General features: G+C 39.7%; 2 protein-coding genes across 3 annotated transcripts; both read right to left on the bottom strand.

The window, feature by feature from the left end:
- Positions 1–381: 381 nt before the first annotated feature.
- On the bottom strand, positions 382–11734 carry dpysl2a (dihydropyrimidinase like 2a). Its single transcript, XM_014992785.2, has 14 exons — positions 11373–11734; positions 8018–8106; positions 7737–7921; positions 7460–7624; positions 7192–7253; positions 6975–7055; positions 5772–5840; positions 5568–5688; positions 5309–5465; positions 4956–5097; positions 4693–4863; positions 4394–4573; positions 3195–3387; positions 382–3102 (listed from the first exon to the last, which is right to left on the bottom strand). Exons 1-14 carry the CDS (start codon positions 11412–11414, stop codon positions 3011–3013), a joined length of 1749 nt encoding a protein of 582 aa, XP_014848271.1. The 5' UTR covers positions 11415–11734; the 3' UTR covers positions 382–3010.
- A 1298-nt stretch (positions 11735–13032) lies between these two features.
- Positions 13033–17568, bottom strand: bnip3la (BCL2 interacting protein 3 like a). Of its 2 annotated transcripts, none has more exons than XM_014992784.2 (6): positions 17299–17568; positions 15738–16005; positions 15570–15651; positions 15203–15309; positions 14961–15110; positions 13033–14642 (listed from the first exon to the last, which is right to left on the bottom strand). In XM_014992784.2, the coding sequence occupies exons 1-6, from the start codon at positions 17348–17350 to the stop codon at positions 14594–14596; spliced, it is 708 nt and encodes a 235-aa protein (XP_014848270.2). In that variant the 5' UTR covers positions 17351–17568; the 3' UTR covers positions 13033–14593. The 2 variants fall into 2 exon arrangements, with proteins under 2 accessions (XP_014848270.2, XP_087865122.1); XM_088008996.1 differs by having other exon boundaries at positions 17279–17387.
- Positions 17569–18029: the final 461 nt, after the last annotated feature.

Below are 18029 nucleotides of genomic sequence, written 5' to 3'. Positions count from 1 at the left end.
GCAGCAGTAGAAATGCTTTCTAACCACAGATTTTAACAGGTTTCTTGGCTTTGTTTTTAAAAAAAAATACTTTTTCTCATTTTTATTTACTTGTGTCACTCTTTAATACACATGACCTAATTTTCTTGAATGTGTGGATTACTTAACTTGGTATGAGAATCTGAATATCAACGGAAATACGATTACCAAGAAAAAGATGAAAGCTGACGCATTTAGTACTGATGTATGTTTTTAAAGTTTATATAGTTAACATCATGACATAATTGTTTTAAATGCGTAATTGTGACTTCCTTTTACATCGTAAATAAGCTACAGGGAAATGTCATTAAATTCTCCAAAGCTAGTTACTCAAAAAAAAAAAAAAAAAGTCAGAAAGCCAAGTTCGATTTTATTATTTTAATCCATTGAATTCAACACAGAGAAGGTCATATGCTGACAGGACTGATGGTTCCCTCCAAACTCTGGTACATCCAAGAAAGAAAAAAAACAAAAAACGAGCAAACATGAGCAAGTCGGTGGAAGAGGGCAAACAACAGTGTTCAACATTACAACCCAACAACCCTTTCCAAGAAACTTCCCCAAATGTAAATCACTTCACAGTATAGCGTCGCATACGAAAACCTACACCTGACAAGGCAATGAAGAGAAATAATCCAACGTTCTGACGTACGTGGGTGCGTCTGCGACCGAGTACAGTTATTAGCTTAAGTGAGTCTGGTGTTAATGAAGTTGTGTAAATAGGAAGGTAAAGGGACAATATACAGTATCTTAAAACTTCTTCCACAGCACTAACACCGAGAACAGAGGACACATCATCAGCACACTGTGAGGGACTTCGTATACACACACAGAAGAGTTTTCATCAGGTCTCCGAAAAAAACAAAAAACAAAAATCACCTTTTCACTTCTTTAAAGAGCCTTCATAGATACAGTGTGCTATCAATATCTTATAGAACAGGCAGGCAACGTGTATCCTTAAAACGTACAAATACATCCAATACAAAGTTGCAATCTCACATACACATTTACTATTTTTGGATTGTTGCAGGTGCAAATACATAAAAGAAATTGGGCGAATGATTGGCTCTACCCTGGCTACTATAAATACAGAGCTAACAGGATTGCTGCACAGAATGTGGACATCATCTGCTGGCAAACAGCAAAAAGGTCAGAAAGCACCAGGTGCAGAGAGGTCGTCAGCACAAGCCTCCAATCAAGCTTTCCCTTACGGTTCATCCGTTTCCTGAACGACAGACGTCTGATGATGACCGGGGGCTTGTTGCCCTGACGACCCTCCAGGGAGAAAATAAAATATTGGAGGGAGAAAAAAAAAAAAGTTTCACATTTCTCAATTTCTCACAGAAGACGTCCCGGGTCGACCTCGTCGACTCCAAGTTTCACAGCGATGTTGAGCGAGCGGATTGACCCCAAAATACCTTTTTCCTTTTCCCTTTTTTTTCAGTGCATTTAACATTTCACGACATGTACCATCCATAAAAAAAAAAGAAATAAAAGGAAGAAGAGAGTGCAACTGTAGCAAAACAGAAGAACACAACACCAAAAAACAAACATCAAATACTGCAAGCTTAAGAAAAACTAAATCCACCACTGCTAGAAACTTAAAGACGACCAAACGCTGTCGATAAATCTTCCCGTCAGAGTCAGCAGTGGGCCGGTTACCGGCTAAAACTTTGGGTCATATTTGTTGCTGCCTACTGCTGGTCAGCTGGTTGGAAAAAACAAACAAAATAAAAAAAACCTTCTACGATTTTCCTTCGCTTACAAGAAAAACAAAATTTGCCGTTTGCAAATATTTAAGCTTGTGAAGAAACATGATCAGTCGAAGCTCAAGCAGTGTCATCCATCACTTTCATTAAGCCAACAGCGTTTTAAAACTGCAGCGGATCTGAGTAGCATGTCAGTGAAGCAGCCCACTGCAGGTCAGCTGTCGGAGCAGACAACCCCACTAAGTAGAATCACACCTAATTTTAGGTTGTTCAGTCAGTGTTAATCTAAAAAGACCAGAATGACAAAAGGTAGTTTTTTCTGTCATTCTTTTCCTTTAATCTTTAAAAACTAAATAGTTCTTTAAATGTGTGAGACTTTTGTCTTTTAACTATAACATTTGGGGTTTAATGTAATGTTCTCAAGGAGAAATTTATTCTTTTATTTTAATCCGTAAAGGCAACGGCAACCTGGTGTTGTTCCTGTCTAAATAAGTATGCATTAATCGGGGTGTAATCATAATTAGAAAGTGCGATTCAAAGCTAATGTTAAACAAGACTTAACTTTTATTATTTTTGTTTAAATAGATATATCAAAAAAGAAAAACCTATGACACAGATATTGATTGTAATTTTTTTTCTTCACATAATCCAGATCTATTGTTAAATTTCAATTTTAATTAAAAATAAAAACAAAATAAACTGATTTCCACAACTTCATAATATTGCTGTACATTTTGCATTTCATTTATACTTTTATGTGTACCAAATTATTTTGGCGAATATTTTGGCAAATGTCAAAGAAATCAGAGAAGCATTTCACTTTTCGGACCGCGGGCGGTCCTGTACTGTTTAGCCAAAAGTGGTTCTTTGACACAACCATCAAAACTATCTGCTATAAAAACACAAAACTGAACATTTGCTTCGGTTAGAACGTCATGAAACTGCCTCTTAATCAGCGTTCTGATCTATTCTTGGAACAGCTTTTAACACGGAGCAAAGATTGAAAAACAATGTAAACAAATTACTTCCTCAATGAGCAAATGAACATAAAGAAAGCTTTCCCTAAATTCGCTCTGTCCTACCTCGATGCAGGAATGTGGCAGGAGATGTTAAACTACGTGAAACAGTGCCTGTTTTTTCTTGAATGAGGTGACATGGTGGAAATGTTAGAGTAAAAATGGATAGAAAGGGTGCAGGGGAGCCAGAAGTGAAGAGAGATCTGATGAGATGCGGTTACTCGTGGCATCTGGTCCCGTGATCCTCCTGCGGCTTAATTGAGGAGCCTAGCCCAGGCTGGTGATGTTTGCTTTTCCACCAGGGGGCGCCACAATGCGTTGAGTGGTGCGACGTGGAACGTTGTCATCTATCTGGGCGCCTTAAAGGTAAAGCGAGCAGGAAGTTGACTGGAAGGTTTCAGATTAACTTGCGTGAGATTCAAAGAGGAGCTGCATTCATGCGTCGCCTCACCGGACAGGCTGAAGCCAGACTGGTGGAGGTTGCGCACTGGCTGATGAGTGAACTGCTGTTGCTGCTGTTGCTGCTGCTGCTTGGCGGGGGAAGTCTTCATCGAAGAAAACGTGGACATCACCTTCGGAGTGACGGTCACCTCACACACTGGCCCGTCATACTGGCCCCTGGGGACTCCTCGCAGCTCTGTGAGCTAAACGAGATGGGGAACTTCGTCAGAGAAAACGGTCTACAGCCAACACTAAATAATGCATTTGAAATGTTCTTTATCCCAGGGACTAATTATGTCACAAACAACTAAAAACAAGAACTGGGTGAATCAGCATCATGCTGAGGGTCCATTTCCCCAGCATTGCACAAATACTGAATGATAAACAAGGACTACTGACAAAGTGTTTAACTTCAGATCAAATCAACAGCCAGATGATTGAAACTTTAAAAAAAAAAAAGAAAAACTTAAATAAGGCCGAAATGATTAATCGATTATTGAAATAATGCACAGACTAAAAAAATACAACTTTCTGAAAGAAAAACACAATTAGAGCAGCAACAATGCAAAAACAGTACAATAAACACATATGTATTGCTTATAAGATGAAAAACTTTATACATTTCTATAAATATGCATCCTTTGCAAAAATAATTAAGCATATGCTGAAGGAATGCCATTATTGCAGTTTAGGCCATAAAATGTTTATTTTCTCATTTAAAAAAGGGAATTAAATTGTTGCATTTTAATCCCTTTTAACTTTTTTTAATTGCTGCAAAATGTATGCATTTTGCATACAACTCTATTACCAGTGTTTAAAATGGAAGAAAAAAAAAATCTACGGAATGTGAAGCATTTTTTGTTAGATTAATCAATTAGTGAACAGAATAATCAATTACTAAAATAATCGCAAGCTGCAGCCGTGAACTTAAAACACGATGTTTTTAGGCCATTGATCCACAGCATACATCAGAACCAGCCTCGCTTTGACAAGCTCTACCAATTCTGATAGAGTAGAAAAACGTCCATCAAGATTTAAGCCAAAAACGTGTTGACTGCTACATAATCCATGTGGTTTCTGTGCAACTTGCTAAGGTATCAGTCAAAAGCCTCAAATTAAAATAACATTCAGAATGTTTGTGAAAACTTTCTCTACAGCATGAGCAGAGTGATTGTACAGAGGAGCTTGTGTGTTTAAATAAAAACCCACCCTGCTGCGGGCCTTTATCCTCTTGTACACGTGGTCCGAGAAAGGTTTGCGGCTGATGTAGCGCCCGCAGCCCTCTGTGGTGTGGAGAGTGCCCTCCTCCAACACAATCTTACCCTGGCTGATGACCACCAGAGGACCCCCACGCACTTCTGTCCCTTCAAAGATGTTGTACTCTACAGCCTGTGACATGAAGAGGCTTGATTAGCAACTAGCTGCCTTACAAGGCAATGCAACAGGTGGGAAACAAAGAAAGGGCGGGAGGAAGAAAAAAAAAAGGACAGGCTAGTTAAGAGTCGGACCAGGTTGTGGCTCTTGGCCGAGATGATCTTTGTCAGATCTGGGTCCCACAGCACGAGGTCAGCATCCGAACCCACGGCGATGCGACCTTTGCGGGGGTACAGGTTGAAGATCTTGGCTGCGTTTGTGCTGGTTACCGCCACAAACTGGTTCTCATCCATCTTTCCAGTCACCTGTTAAAGGCAGGGCGAGTAAAGCAAACACGACGACAGCAGATGTTTTAAAGGGCTGATTTTCTAGTCTTATAAAATAAGATCCCCCTTACCACACATTTGTCCCAGACAAGAGACATCCTCTCCTCGGTGCCGTTGGTGCCTTCTGGAATCATGGTGAAGTTATCTTTGCCTACTGCACGCTGGGATGTATGGAAAGTGCAGTGAGCACTACCAGTGACCTGCAGGTCCCCACTGGAAATGTAAAAATGAAATGAAATAAAAAAACAATATATTTGCCTCACTGACAGACCCGCTCTAATTATCAATGAATTACAAGTCCACAAAGGGTGCATCATTAACAGTTTGGATAAATAAGAGCTTGTGAGTGAAAGCGAGGTGGAGTTCTGCACGTCGCGCCGCTGAGCTCCAGCTTTTATTTTAGCTCCTGGCTCTTCGTGCCTACCATGACAGCAGAGAGTTGAGGTAGTCGGGGGTGGTGGGATCGGGGCTGAGCGGCGGCGAGGTGACAAAGGCTGCTGCCTTGGCCCAGTTCTTACTCCAGTAATGGGTGCCATCTGTGCCCAAGCTGGCAGAGATGGGCTCTCCGTAAACCACAGCACCTGCAGGAGCAGACAGATTAACATCAGTGCACAGGAAAAAAAAAAAAAGGATCAAAAATAAAGAGAGAAAGTTTCTCCTCTCCTCTGTTTTTTTTTTTTTACCCTTTTTCCGAGCGAGAGCAATAACATCGGCCGCGCTCTTGCTCATCACCTTGGTGATGTACAGGGGGCAGTTGGTCTGATTGGCTATGGTGACCGAGCGGTTAACGGCCTCGGCCTCCACCTGTGGGTAATGACAGGGGTCACACACATGGGTCTTGTGTTCTGAATTTAGAGCGTTTGCTGCTTTACGGTGAGGAGCCTTACCTCCTCTGGACGGCTAAGTACGTGGCCTTCAGGACCGGCGATGCCCAGCTCTAATATGCGTTTCTGCTCCTGAAACAGCCAAGCGAGGCAGTTAGAAAAAGAAACGAGACATATAAAGAAGACTTTATATGTCTTACCTTTTTAGATTTTGGCAAAAATGTCAATATATGTTTTTCACCTTGCTTTACAAATAAAAAAAATAATCGCAAAAGGATCCATTTGTATTCAATAAATCCTTTGTAGAGCCACTTTTTACTGCACGGTAAGAGTTTAGAGAAGCGTTATACATGTAGAGTGTGACATTTTTGGCCATGTTAGTGTGAAAACAGCTCGAGCTCAGTTGGGCCGAATCTGAAGATTCACTTTCAAGTCACAGATTCTTTAATGGATTTTTGTCATTCCAACTATTTTTGCAGCTTTTTACAAGATTTCTCCCAGGATTGACCTTCATCCATTTTCCTATCTGATTTGACCTGCTTGCCTTTCCAACATCATGAGACTTTCAATACCAAGGGTCACTGTGGAGATGTTCGTATTCAGAGAACAGCTGGGATTAAATGACATTTAGGTGACCTGTGCTTAGTAGTTAGGTGAATGCTTGAGCTGGTTGCACTAGATTTTATTTAGGGGTATTAAAGCAAAGGAGGCTGAATACAACTCTTTGCAACTAGAGGTGCACCGATGCAGTTTTAAAGTCTAACTGGCTGATTACTATTTTGGCTGACAGATATTATTTTATAACTGGAACTGTTGCCAAAATCTCCAAAAATACAGAAAAAAGTCTCTAGATTTGTCTCTAGTTGTTTGTGGAGGTTTTTTTTTAAAAGAAAGATGCAAGAGACGTCTGAAAAGTTGCTAAGTTGGAAGCAGCGGGGTGACTATTGTTCACCCAAACATGCAGACATGACCTGATGGGCGGGTCTGTCAGTGAGCCCTCTATTACTGCAGAGAAAACTGTGATAGTGGCTGATTTTCAGACCTTTGTTGAGAAAGATATGATTAGTTTAACAGGTAAGTATTGGTTGATTACTCAGAATTAAAGAAATTGGTGCAGATCGAATGATTCACCCCTATATGCAACACTTCTCAGATTAATATTTGTAAAACGTTGCTGCTCTTTTCCTTTTACATAAAATCCTAACAAAATATATTAAAGTTTGTGGTTGCAAGAAAGCAAAATGAAGGACACCGTAGTGGTCTTACCTCTGCAACAATGTCTCCGTTCTCGGCGTGAACCTGAGCGATGGCTCCCAAGTCTCTGACGACACTGAACACCTCATAGATCTGCAAGAATGAGATGCGCATCAGTTAACCGAGAGGCGTCACCTACACCCAAACCAACAGGCAACCTTTGAAGTGAAATGCTGCTACAGAAAGGTCAGCAGAGATCCCTCTGAGGTGGGCCACAACCAAAGCATACCTGAGAGTCAGAAAGCTGGAAAACATCCTTATAAGCCAAATAGACCAGGAAAGAGTTGACACCTGAAGATAGAAAGCTTTATGAGAGAAAACGGCCAAAAGGCGAAAAAGAGGGCAAAGGAGGGAAAACTGAGAGCAAACTGGGAAAAAAACTAAGATGAAACAAAAGAAACAAGCAACATTCAGTTAAGGGTGATCATTTAAAGGGTTGACCACAGTCAGAGGAGCAGCATATGTTTGAGAGAAAGCAATCAGCGTGTCCTACATACCGTGATCCTTCACTAGCGTCTCCATCTCCTCCTGGGTGCTGTTATTCCACTCAGCGATGTCCACGTGCAGAGAGTAGTCACAGCAGGACTTGCTGTCAGCCCACTCTCTCCACTGTTTGAAAGCAGTGACCAGGCTGACACCGGGCTCCGGTACCACATGGTCGACTAATGAGGGCCGCAAGGAAAAGAAAACAACAGAAAAACATGTTAGTATTTTGCTTGTGGAACAACAACAAGCATCCAAAGGAAATCATACGCTCGGCAGCATGGACGTAACTGATCATGGTTGTGCCGCCAGCCAGCGCCGCCCGGGTGCCCTGGTAGAAGTCGTCCGCCGCCACCATGCCTCGGTCGGGCATCTGGAAGCGCGTGTGCACATCAATGCCCCCCGGCATCACCATTCTGCCGTGGGCTTCTATGATCTTGACTCCGCCCGGGACAATGAGGTTGTCTCCAAGTTGCCTGAAGGAAACCACAATACAAAAGAACAGCGGGAACTTGAATCCCTGTAGCAAGCCCTGTGACATGTGTTAATGGTAACCCCAAAGCACAACTTACTTAATGACTCCATCTTCCATGTAGATATCAGCCAAGAAGGACTGATCATCGTTCACTATCTTTGCTCCCTTGATGAGGAGACGGTCACTCTGAAACAAGATTTGTCTGTAAATCAAACATATTCTCCTTTTTTATGATCTAAGAAGCCAAAATGTCTAATAGTGTATTTCACTTTGAACCTGATAAACCAGTGAATAAATACATATTCAAGCACTTTAAGGTTCTTGCATACTTAAAAATAAAATTCAAGCATTTTCAAGGACTTCAAGCACTCATAAGAATTTCCTTTTTCAACCAAGCAGTTTTCCTTCCACTAAACTTTCTGTCAATATCCTTTGATAAGCAGTATAAACACTCCTAGCTTCTTCAGTGATGGTCTTCTCTTGCTTAACCTCCTTTTAGAGCTGGACAATAAATCAATAACAATATATATTGCGATAGAAACGTAAGTCATAGCTGCTTAATGTTAAAGATAAAAAAACAATGAGGAGTAAAAACTGTGGATAAAAAGAGAAAGGTCACACCAGCCGTTTGGAAGCAGCTCAGATATTTAGAACAAAAACAAATCAATCGACATTGACAATTTTAGATAGACTGATATGAAATACTTATATCATGACAGGTTTTTCAGCCCGACCTCGTTGTACAGCGAACATCCATGATCGTGTTGGAAAACTGTCAAGTCAGTAAACTACAATGTATCCTTTACACCATTAATTCTGAAAACAAACTATTCAAGATTACTCTGCAGGACATATCAGTCCTACCTCATTATACAAAGGAGGAGAAATCTTTGATCAAAGCCATGAGGTAAGAGCAGAGTCTCCTATGCCACAATTAGCTCCAACCGAATGAGATGAAAGAAAAACGCAGCACGCTGTCCTACTTCCTCTTCAGGCTTTCTGGGCCCTGTGAGGGAGGCATTTAAACCTAATGAAGGCGGTATATGTATTCTCCAGGGCTCACAGCAGGAAATGTTTGGTTTTTCAAGGCTGTAGCCATGAGGAACTCGAATGCATTATGTACAGAAACCACAGATGTGTTGTCGGGATTTGGGTTATACAGCTTTAACGTTTTGGACTAAGTGGTCAGCATTAGGAACACAAAGTTTCACATTTAAAACTATTTTTAATTAAAGATGGTGCATTCAAAGTCTCCGTAGATTTACAGCTATAAACTGAGCAGTTTTACTATGACATTAGCCTACCAAGTAAAATGTTGAGCAGCCTGTGATTTAAATTTGAGCAAAAACTGCTAAGTTTACAACCTTACTTTAAACCAGAGTTTATCAAGTTGAGATGGTTAAGGAAACCCAATATGACAGAGAAAAAAAAGATGATTACAAATGAATGACTTAAAATGCAGGGAGCCTCATTACTACCTGATGCATATGGTGTCATTATTAGCACATCGAATTAGAAAACTGCACCAATCAATCTACCAGAGATCAGAAATGGATAATTACCTCTTAATTGGCAGGTTAAATACCAAAAACAAAAATCTGCTTTCCTCCCCAGTGCACTGAATGCATCAAAACTAATAATTTTCACAATTTCTGACCTGTACATCCAACAACCAGCACTTTGTGCGTTTTTTTTTTTTTTTTTAAGAAAAAAAGACAAAACTTAGGGACAAAACTTACGATGCACAATTAGGGGAAAATGTGTAAATTATTTTTTTTTGTTTCAAAACTGTATCTGTGGAAGAATCTTTTTACGTGCCATTAGAAAAAAAATATGATTTGGCAGAAAATTGAGTATTGTCTTTAATTTTAACAACAAAAAAAGTTGCTATGAAAGATAAAGACTGTTACAGTCTAAACTTGGTGTTTCGTTCTTCACTCTGTCCTGACACCAGTCCCTGAAGGCCTCTAACACAGAGTTGTAGTCTCCATACTGAGTCTGGTATTTTCCTGCTGTTTGCTTACAGCCCTCAGCTGTCCTGAAGATGTCCTCAAACGACGTCAATGAGCTGAGCAAATTAAAGCTACTATCCAGTGCTGCTGAAAAACACAGCTGGGTAACAAACTATAAACTGCCACAGCGAGATTTCACAAAATATTAAGATTTGAAAATGTAAATAAGACTGGTAGCTGCTGCGTATGCGTTTAGGTTGATGACATCACAAGAGGCACCAGAATAATAGATGATCAATTACCGTTAGTAAACACTATGGCAGACGAGCAACCTTTAAAATAATTAAATCGACTCTGAGGCATTCATGTGGCATTTAAGCAGGGTGATCAACCATCAGTGATGGTCTCCAATAGCTACCAATCCATGATCAATACTGCTGTGGGTTGCGAAGCTAAAGCAAACGCTTCTGATCGTCTGCAGAACTTGAACTGGTACAAATGTGCATACACTTTGCAAAATGAGTAGATTTTACAAGTGTTCTGTTTGTGTTGCCTTACATTCATGATTTGACAGTTCAGTGACGATGCAAGCATTTTGAACACATAATACTTTAGCTTACATTGAGAACTTACATGTTTTAAAAATAATTTCAATTGAACAGGCCATGTAGTTTTTTTTTTGTTTTTTTTTTAACTGGAACAACTTGGTTCAAAACAGTCAATGAAAATGAAAACTGACCTGGTGTACTTCACAAACTGATTAAAGTCAAAACCTTTAAAAGAAGGAACCCGAATAAGTCTTGCAAGTATAATAATAAAAAAAAAAACATGAAGGAAAACATTGCCACATTCAGTAGACTTCTGATCTGCTGTCTCCTGCTGTTTGAGATGACACCAGAGGCAGGTTCTGCATCTGAAGTTTGACTTATTTTGCAGAAAAGTCTGGCCAGTAGTTCTAAAGTCCACAGCTCTGACTGTGACAGCTACATAATGAAGACATGGCTTCTGCAGAGATGCTTTCTGCTGACCTACTTTACCAGGGGGTTTAGTTCTCTTACAATTAAATACAGTGGAACCCCATTCACCTGATGTTATGGATGAAGATTTTTTTTTAAATCTTACATAAAGAAGGCTAAATGTTGACAGTTTAATATAGATAGAAAGAAGACGAAGAATGACAGATGAAATGATGGCTATGAAGGAATCTGGTTTTTTAACCTGGTAACTACACCAGAGGTTGAGGAGGCTGGGAACAAGGGACACCTTCACTTACACACACAGGTGCATTTATGATACAAGGTAGCTTCAAGTGACAAATCCAGTGAATTATTCTTATTGTTCATCCCTGACCTGGAGCTGATGAGGAGCTGTAGCACAGCTGCTGCTGACAGCGTCAATGTAAATGAATGGTCGCAGCAGCTAACAGCTAGCTTCCAGCTGATTCTTATCCACGCCGCACTTAAAAGAGACAGATGAATAAAACAGACACGTATCACTCACTGTAATTTTGGGGATGTTCTTCTTTCCTTGGTAGCCGGACATGTTGAAATTCCCCCCAACACCGCTGCCCCCCTGGTTTTAGTTGAGGCTAACGCTAGCTGCCTATAAAAAAAAGGATGAATGGATGCTCTGCCTCTCGGCCAGTCGACGCCCCGGCTCAACAATGTCTGTCCCGGACTATTTATAACGATAGCCAACTAAATGTGCGTTGGGTAGCCAGGATAAAGCTGCAAATTGAGATTTGCTTTTGCCTAACAGTGGAGAATCGCTATATTTACGGCTAGACCAGGTCTCTGCAGACCATAAAGCCACCAAGAAGACAAGGGCCACAAAGAGGGACGGAGCATGCGCACTCCCCCGCCCTGAACATCTTACTGGTCCACGATCCGGATCCATGTTGCCGTCCCTATGACAACATTTAGGTTGAAATACAAATGTTATTAATCCTACTAAAACAATCTGACAGTGATTAATTTATCCAAAATAACGTTTGAGCTAAACTAGCCCTTTTAATGGGTGTCATGTACAAACATAATTACTTTTAAATGGGGTAAAAATAAACTAATTGACAAGTAGGCAATATAGGACAAAACCAGTTACCAACATCTAACAGCAAAGATTAATTATGTAAATTATGTAAATGTCATGATTTACATTTCTGAAATGGTTTTCCCAAGTCAAGTGTGTTCCCAAGTGTGTTTCCCAAGTCAGTATTTTAACTAATTTAGTCTTAGTGATTGGATTGAATTAAATTTGTAAATCTTCATAGTATTGGAAACGTTTTAATTTTGTTTTTCTTTTATATGTAATTTATCTGTTTTTATATGGATTAAAAGGAAATAGGATTATTTTATCTGTAGGACAGGAGTAGAAAAATAGGTAAATATGACAAGCAATGTAAACTACTAAAATGTGACAAAGTAAATTTTAAGTAATTCTGGCCAAAAGCATAGGTCTGCATCACTATACTCTATATGTCTTGCTACAATGGCTAACAAACAAAAAGAGAAGCATAAGAAAAGATTGCAGTTGTGTTTCTGGCATTATCTCTATCAGCAGCCTGGTGCAACTCTTGCTGTGCACCAAGAAGTTTCTGGGTCCAATCTGCAGTCTTTCTGCATAGAGTTTGCATGTTCTTGCATATCTGGTTGTCCTCCAGTCAATCATGTTTTCTTACCCAGTCCAAAAACCATGCGTGTTAATGTAAATGGTCTCTTTAAATTGCTGAAATGTCTAAATGTGTGCATTGTTTTCTGTCTTGCTTGTCTCAGTATTGTTCACTTAAGCTAGGTTTCAAGCTAAATTTACTTCCTGTGCAACGTTTCTTCCAAGATGCCACACTCTCAAGTAATTTTTTTTTTATCTTAATCACAATTTTTTCTTTAAAGTTTTGCTTTTGCAATCTCTAGTTCTAACCATGACAGCATGCTGTGCAGTTTGTGCTCTTAGAAAAAAAAGGAAAGTAAACAAAACAATGACAAAATGAGTCATGTTATGTTGTCATTGCAATATTAAAAATCTACATAGAACTTAGCTGAATCGCATTTAAATTCCAAAATGCTCTTCACTCCACACAGATATACTGTACATAGATCTGTAGTTTATGAGCTGGCCACCTAAATCACGCATTACAGCTTAGAACTGAAACCAAAACGGACAATTTTGTAAATTGTAGTTTATATTTTAATATGGTTATTATCCATCAACAGAGGAGCCATGCAATGAGCATTAACATACAGAAATGCATACTTTATCTGTAATAAACGATTTCTATATCATCATACTCGATGGTCCACAGACACTGTACATAATATAGCATATATTAGGTGAAATTATTGTACAGTGAAACCAAGATTAAAGTCAGATAACACTTCAGAAAATATCTTCCTCTGTGGTGGTGATTTGTGCAGCTAAAGCCCTAGCAACTCTAGCAACTGAGCAAAAACACAATACTCACACTGCCACAATGCATAAGAAACACTGAAGTAATGCATTAATAATCAATGTATAAACAAGTTATACAATGTTGAGAGGTGTACATAGCACAGGGAAGGTCACAGCTTAAATTAATATTCACATGTACATAATTAAATATCTAAACATATTAGAAAACAAAACAAATCAGAAAGCATAAGATAGGCCACCAATGTGCAGTGGTGAAAGGTAAATGTTTTGGCACTTTGCTACTGCTCCTATATGTAAAAAAAAAAGGGATATGTCAGAAAAACAATACATAAAAGAAGTAGCTTTTGGCCTGGTATATTATCTTCCAATCTAGATGCCACTATAATAAAACATTCCAACTCTTCATTTTTGGGACTAGATAGTAGGATAATGTTTAGGCTTGGCAACTCAACAAAGTTTACATAGAAACCCTCTGGGGATCAACGTGTTATGAATACCATCCTCAAAATTGTGCGAAATTTGAAAAAAAAAAAAGAAAAAAAAGCAGTGGTTCAGCATTCAGCTCTGAACAGCAGTTCACTGCACCTTGACAGTAAGGCCCTATTCAAAGTAGACAAAGACAATGTTAAATATCAACCAGAACATTCATCAGAAACCTCCAAATTCTGCAGATTGTAAAGAGGAATCCTAGATCATCTGAAGCACATGGCAATAGTACCGGATAACAACCCAGCAGGAAAACCAATGTCCTAACAGTAGGAGCACATTAAAATGCGGTTTTCCATCTTTGCCGCAATCCAGCGACATACAAATGATCCTAAAACGCCTGGTGTGAAGTGGGCCTTAAAGTCACAAACTTTCAAGCTATCAAAGTCTCTCCTGTTCCCCAAAGTCAATTAGTTCATAAAGCAGTTATGGCGTAAATAACATATGTCTTCCTTTCTGCTTTTTAGAACACCTAAAAGAAAACTTGTAGCCCTGCAGAAATACCAGAATTGATATGTTCAATATCAAGACACAAAAGGAAACTTCAACTGGATGCCACCTGACATAAGGTCCGTGGCAAGTTAGATTTTGAGTTAGTTTCAAGTCGGTGACTCGCGTATACGATAAAGCCCCACCCCGTGTCAAAATCTGGTGGAGTGCAACCACATAATTAATCAGCATGACTACATCTACAGTGTGACACCAGTTAATGCAGATTGGAAGAGAAAGACGTGGGCGTAGGACAGATGCACACAGTGAGAGCTTGACTTCAGGAGGCGTTTGGGAGGCTTGGAGACAGGAGAACACCCAGGCACTGCTTCATCTTCTGCTCAGTAGGAGCTGGTGGCGGCTGTGGCAATTCTTTTCCCAATGTACACCCTAAAATAAAATCATCAAACATGTGAAATAGAACGACTCTTTATTATTATTATTATTATTAAAAATGAGAAAACACAGGACAAATAATTAAAACACAGATAAGTAACTTTATTCATACAAGGCGCCTTCCATATCTGACTTAAACGTTATTTTAAGTCATTTCTCTTCTCTAGTCCCTCTTTGTGAAGATAGACATATAATTTGCATTGTTGTTGCATGATGTTTGAGAAAATATTAACTATGAACTAAACAAGAAAAGCAAGCACAGAAAAAAAAACCCAAAATATTTTAAAACTACTAACAGATGACCCATCTTACCCAAGGCCAAGAGCCAGCATGTGTGAGATGAGCAGGGAAGGAATGAAAACTTTTAGGAATTCAGCAGAGAAGATGCCACCTTTCTTCATGACGCCGCTCTTCCGCATACTCAGAGACACTGAACGTCGGGGATGTCTGAAGTGGAACTCCCTGAGAAGAACAACCAGTTAACGTTGTTTCTGAGACCACTGAGGGAGAATATCCCGATGGGCAGCTGATTCTGAGCTTGCCAGCGTACTAACTTTGGGGGGATGTTTTCAGGCCTACTGGACCAATTGGCCACCCAATCAACTTCTTTGTTCATCAAGATGTCATCCTCTCTGTCCATGTCTGCAGTATCGTCCTCTGACTGGAAATGTAAAGGCAAAAAGATGTGGAAAGAAATCCTGCCCCAAAAGACTTTGCTTGCACTGGATTTTACTTTTTGCCATCAGAGATAGTTCTGGGAAAAAATTAACAACCATGTATCCTACCTTTACAATTAAGACCAACTTTGTGCTGGTCAATCACATATAGTGATATGTGTCACATGGATATTTGTGGTTTGATGTTACAAAACTTATAAAAAAATGTTCCAGAGTTGCTAATACGTTTGCCAGGTATCCCTACCTGACTGCCTCTTGGACTGGACATCTCCACATCAAATGTTATCTGGCCATCATCCTGTGCGGAACTGGGTGGTCTGTGAGGACTGTGAGGGGTTGGCAATAGTGTATATTAAAAAAAAAATCAATACTTAGGTTTTACTGAAAATAGTAAAGGAAATGTGTGGCCTACCTCTCACAGGATGAATTACTTGGGCTGGACTCATGCTGAGCATCCAGAAGTATTTTTTCCATGTCTCCGTTGTGGATAGAAGATGACGATGGCACATGTTCCAGTCCTCCAATCAGGGTTTCGTCACTTTCACCCTCTTCTAAAGGGGGGAGACTTTGACTCATGCCTGCATTTGCGTTGATTTGGTCTTCAGCAGGTGGCATCAGCTGGCTGGTCGGCCTGCTCTCTGCCCCTGTATTACCATTCAGCTCCAGCTCTACCCAGGAGCCTTTGCAACACAACGATAAAACCACCGAAATTAAGGGAGAATAGGTTTAATGTGTGTAGATGCAACCCAATCAACAGCACAGTTAACACTAACGTCATCTTTCACATGAAAACCTGTTGACCATCTCAAATTGTGCATCTCAAAAAACTGGAACATCATCAAAAAGTTACATTTGGTAATAAGTATTTAAAAAGTTTGAAACATATTGTGTGCTATATCTAAAATATTTTATTTTGTTAAATTTAATGACAATGATTAAAAGTCAACATCCAGTTTCTCATAAAATTATAATAGAGCATAGGACCAACCAACAATAAAAAAAAAAATCTTCTTTGTACAGAAATGTTGTTGTGGTTTACACAGTCACGAGGAAGACTGCTGACTTGACAGTTCTCCAGCAGGACAAGCTGTCACATTTAAAAAATACAGTTTCAACTATTGTGCATCCAGTGGCCAGAAACCGAGGCAGCACAGAGGTCTTTGTGCCACTGCCCCACAAGCAGAGTTATGTAATCAGCTTGTCTGAGTACGGCATGTAAACCTTGTGATGGCATGAGACACCCCTTTCCTGTTTGGAGCTAGTTGGAAATTATGGGTCTGAGGATGAACTAAAGCTGACTCGACGTCACATCTTCTGACCAATTTGACATCACTGCTCCTCTGGGGTCTTGCATAACTGTGGCGAGCAGTGGGAGCCAACCTGCCTGACGTGTCGCTGCTCCAGCTGCCTTCTGACACACAAAGCGAGCCCTAATACCCCGACACATTAATAAGCCTCCACTCAAGCCTAAACACCAAGTTTCATTTTTACATGCGTGTTATTTGTTTACCCTCAGGCAAAATGCGACCTCACTTTTTTTTTTTTTTTTTGGACATTTTATGCTGCAAGATAACTGCATTTTGAAAGTACGGAGTTTTACATAATGCGTTTAAATATCTGGGATATATCTGTGCACATTTTAAAGAAAAAGAATATCTTAAAGGGAACAAACGTGACAATTAAATTCGCCTTTTGTACCAAACTTGTTTTCATTTTTTGGCTAAAGCTAAACCCACCCAGACCTCTAGCAATGATTGGCTGCTCAAGTGTCAATCAACAGTGTACCGTGTTACGATTGGCTAATTTGTTGTGACGTACGGAACATGTTCTCCATCCTTACGCGAAGACAAGGAAATTCCATCCCCAATCTAACTTTTACCATTACACCTTTGTAACTATATTGTCACGCATTAGTAAGAAACATACGAATATTTTTTATGAAGGAAGACGTACCATTTACAGTGACGACCTACCTTGCAGTCCGGGATCCTCGTTATTGTTTTGAGGAGCAGGAGCGGTAGACATGTTTGTTGACTATAGTTCTGACGCTTAACTAGGGTCTGCGCAGGCGCAGCTTCAAGACTTCACCGATCCCGAGACTGTCGTTGAACATTTTTTTTTAAATTGTTTACTAGAAAGTATAAAAGTAATCTGTTAAAGAATGCACACAAACGTAAAATGTATCGCCGCCGTGCAAGGTAAATGTGTGGATTAAAAAGTGTTTGCATGGAAAGGTTAATTCTGAGTGCTTTCAAAATGTATTTGTAATTTAGATGTTGCAGTCTGATGAGTATGAGCAGTTTGATTATTGACAATAACGGATGACCTCCCAACTTGATGGCTTACAGTTTCTTGCAAAACTACTCAAATCCCTTTAACTTTTTTTTTACCTTCTCACAACCACAGACTAATATGTATTTTATTACAGAAGACAAATGTGATGAATAACAACAACAACAAAAAAAGCATAAACTCCTCGTAAAATCTGAATAATGTGGTTTACACTCACTTTGGGGTAAATCTCTAGTCCGTCTTCAAAACCAAAACCAAATGACTAACCAAGGACAGCACTAATCAGAGAAACAGTCAAGATGCTGGACTAACTAGGTACGTCTAAACACTGTTGTAATGCACTTTGCAGGTCTGGCATTATAATAAAGTGGTGTGAAGTTGTGCCAATTTCATGAGCACACTTTTTTTTGTT

This window comes from Poecilia mexicana, unplaced genomic scaffold (assembly GCF_051168715.1).
Source record: "Poecilia mexicana isolate PSO_F unplaced genomic scaffold, ASM5116871v1 scaffold_9, whole genome shotgun sequence".
Taxonomy (NCBI): Eukaryota; Metazoa; Chordata; class Actinopteri; order Cyprinodontiformes; family Poeciliidae; genus Poecilia; species Poecilia mexicana.
The sequence above is the reverse complement of the archived record's forward strand: the minus strand, read 5'-3'. Positions and strand labels throughout refer to the sequence as shown.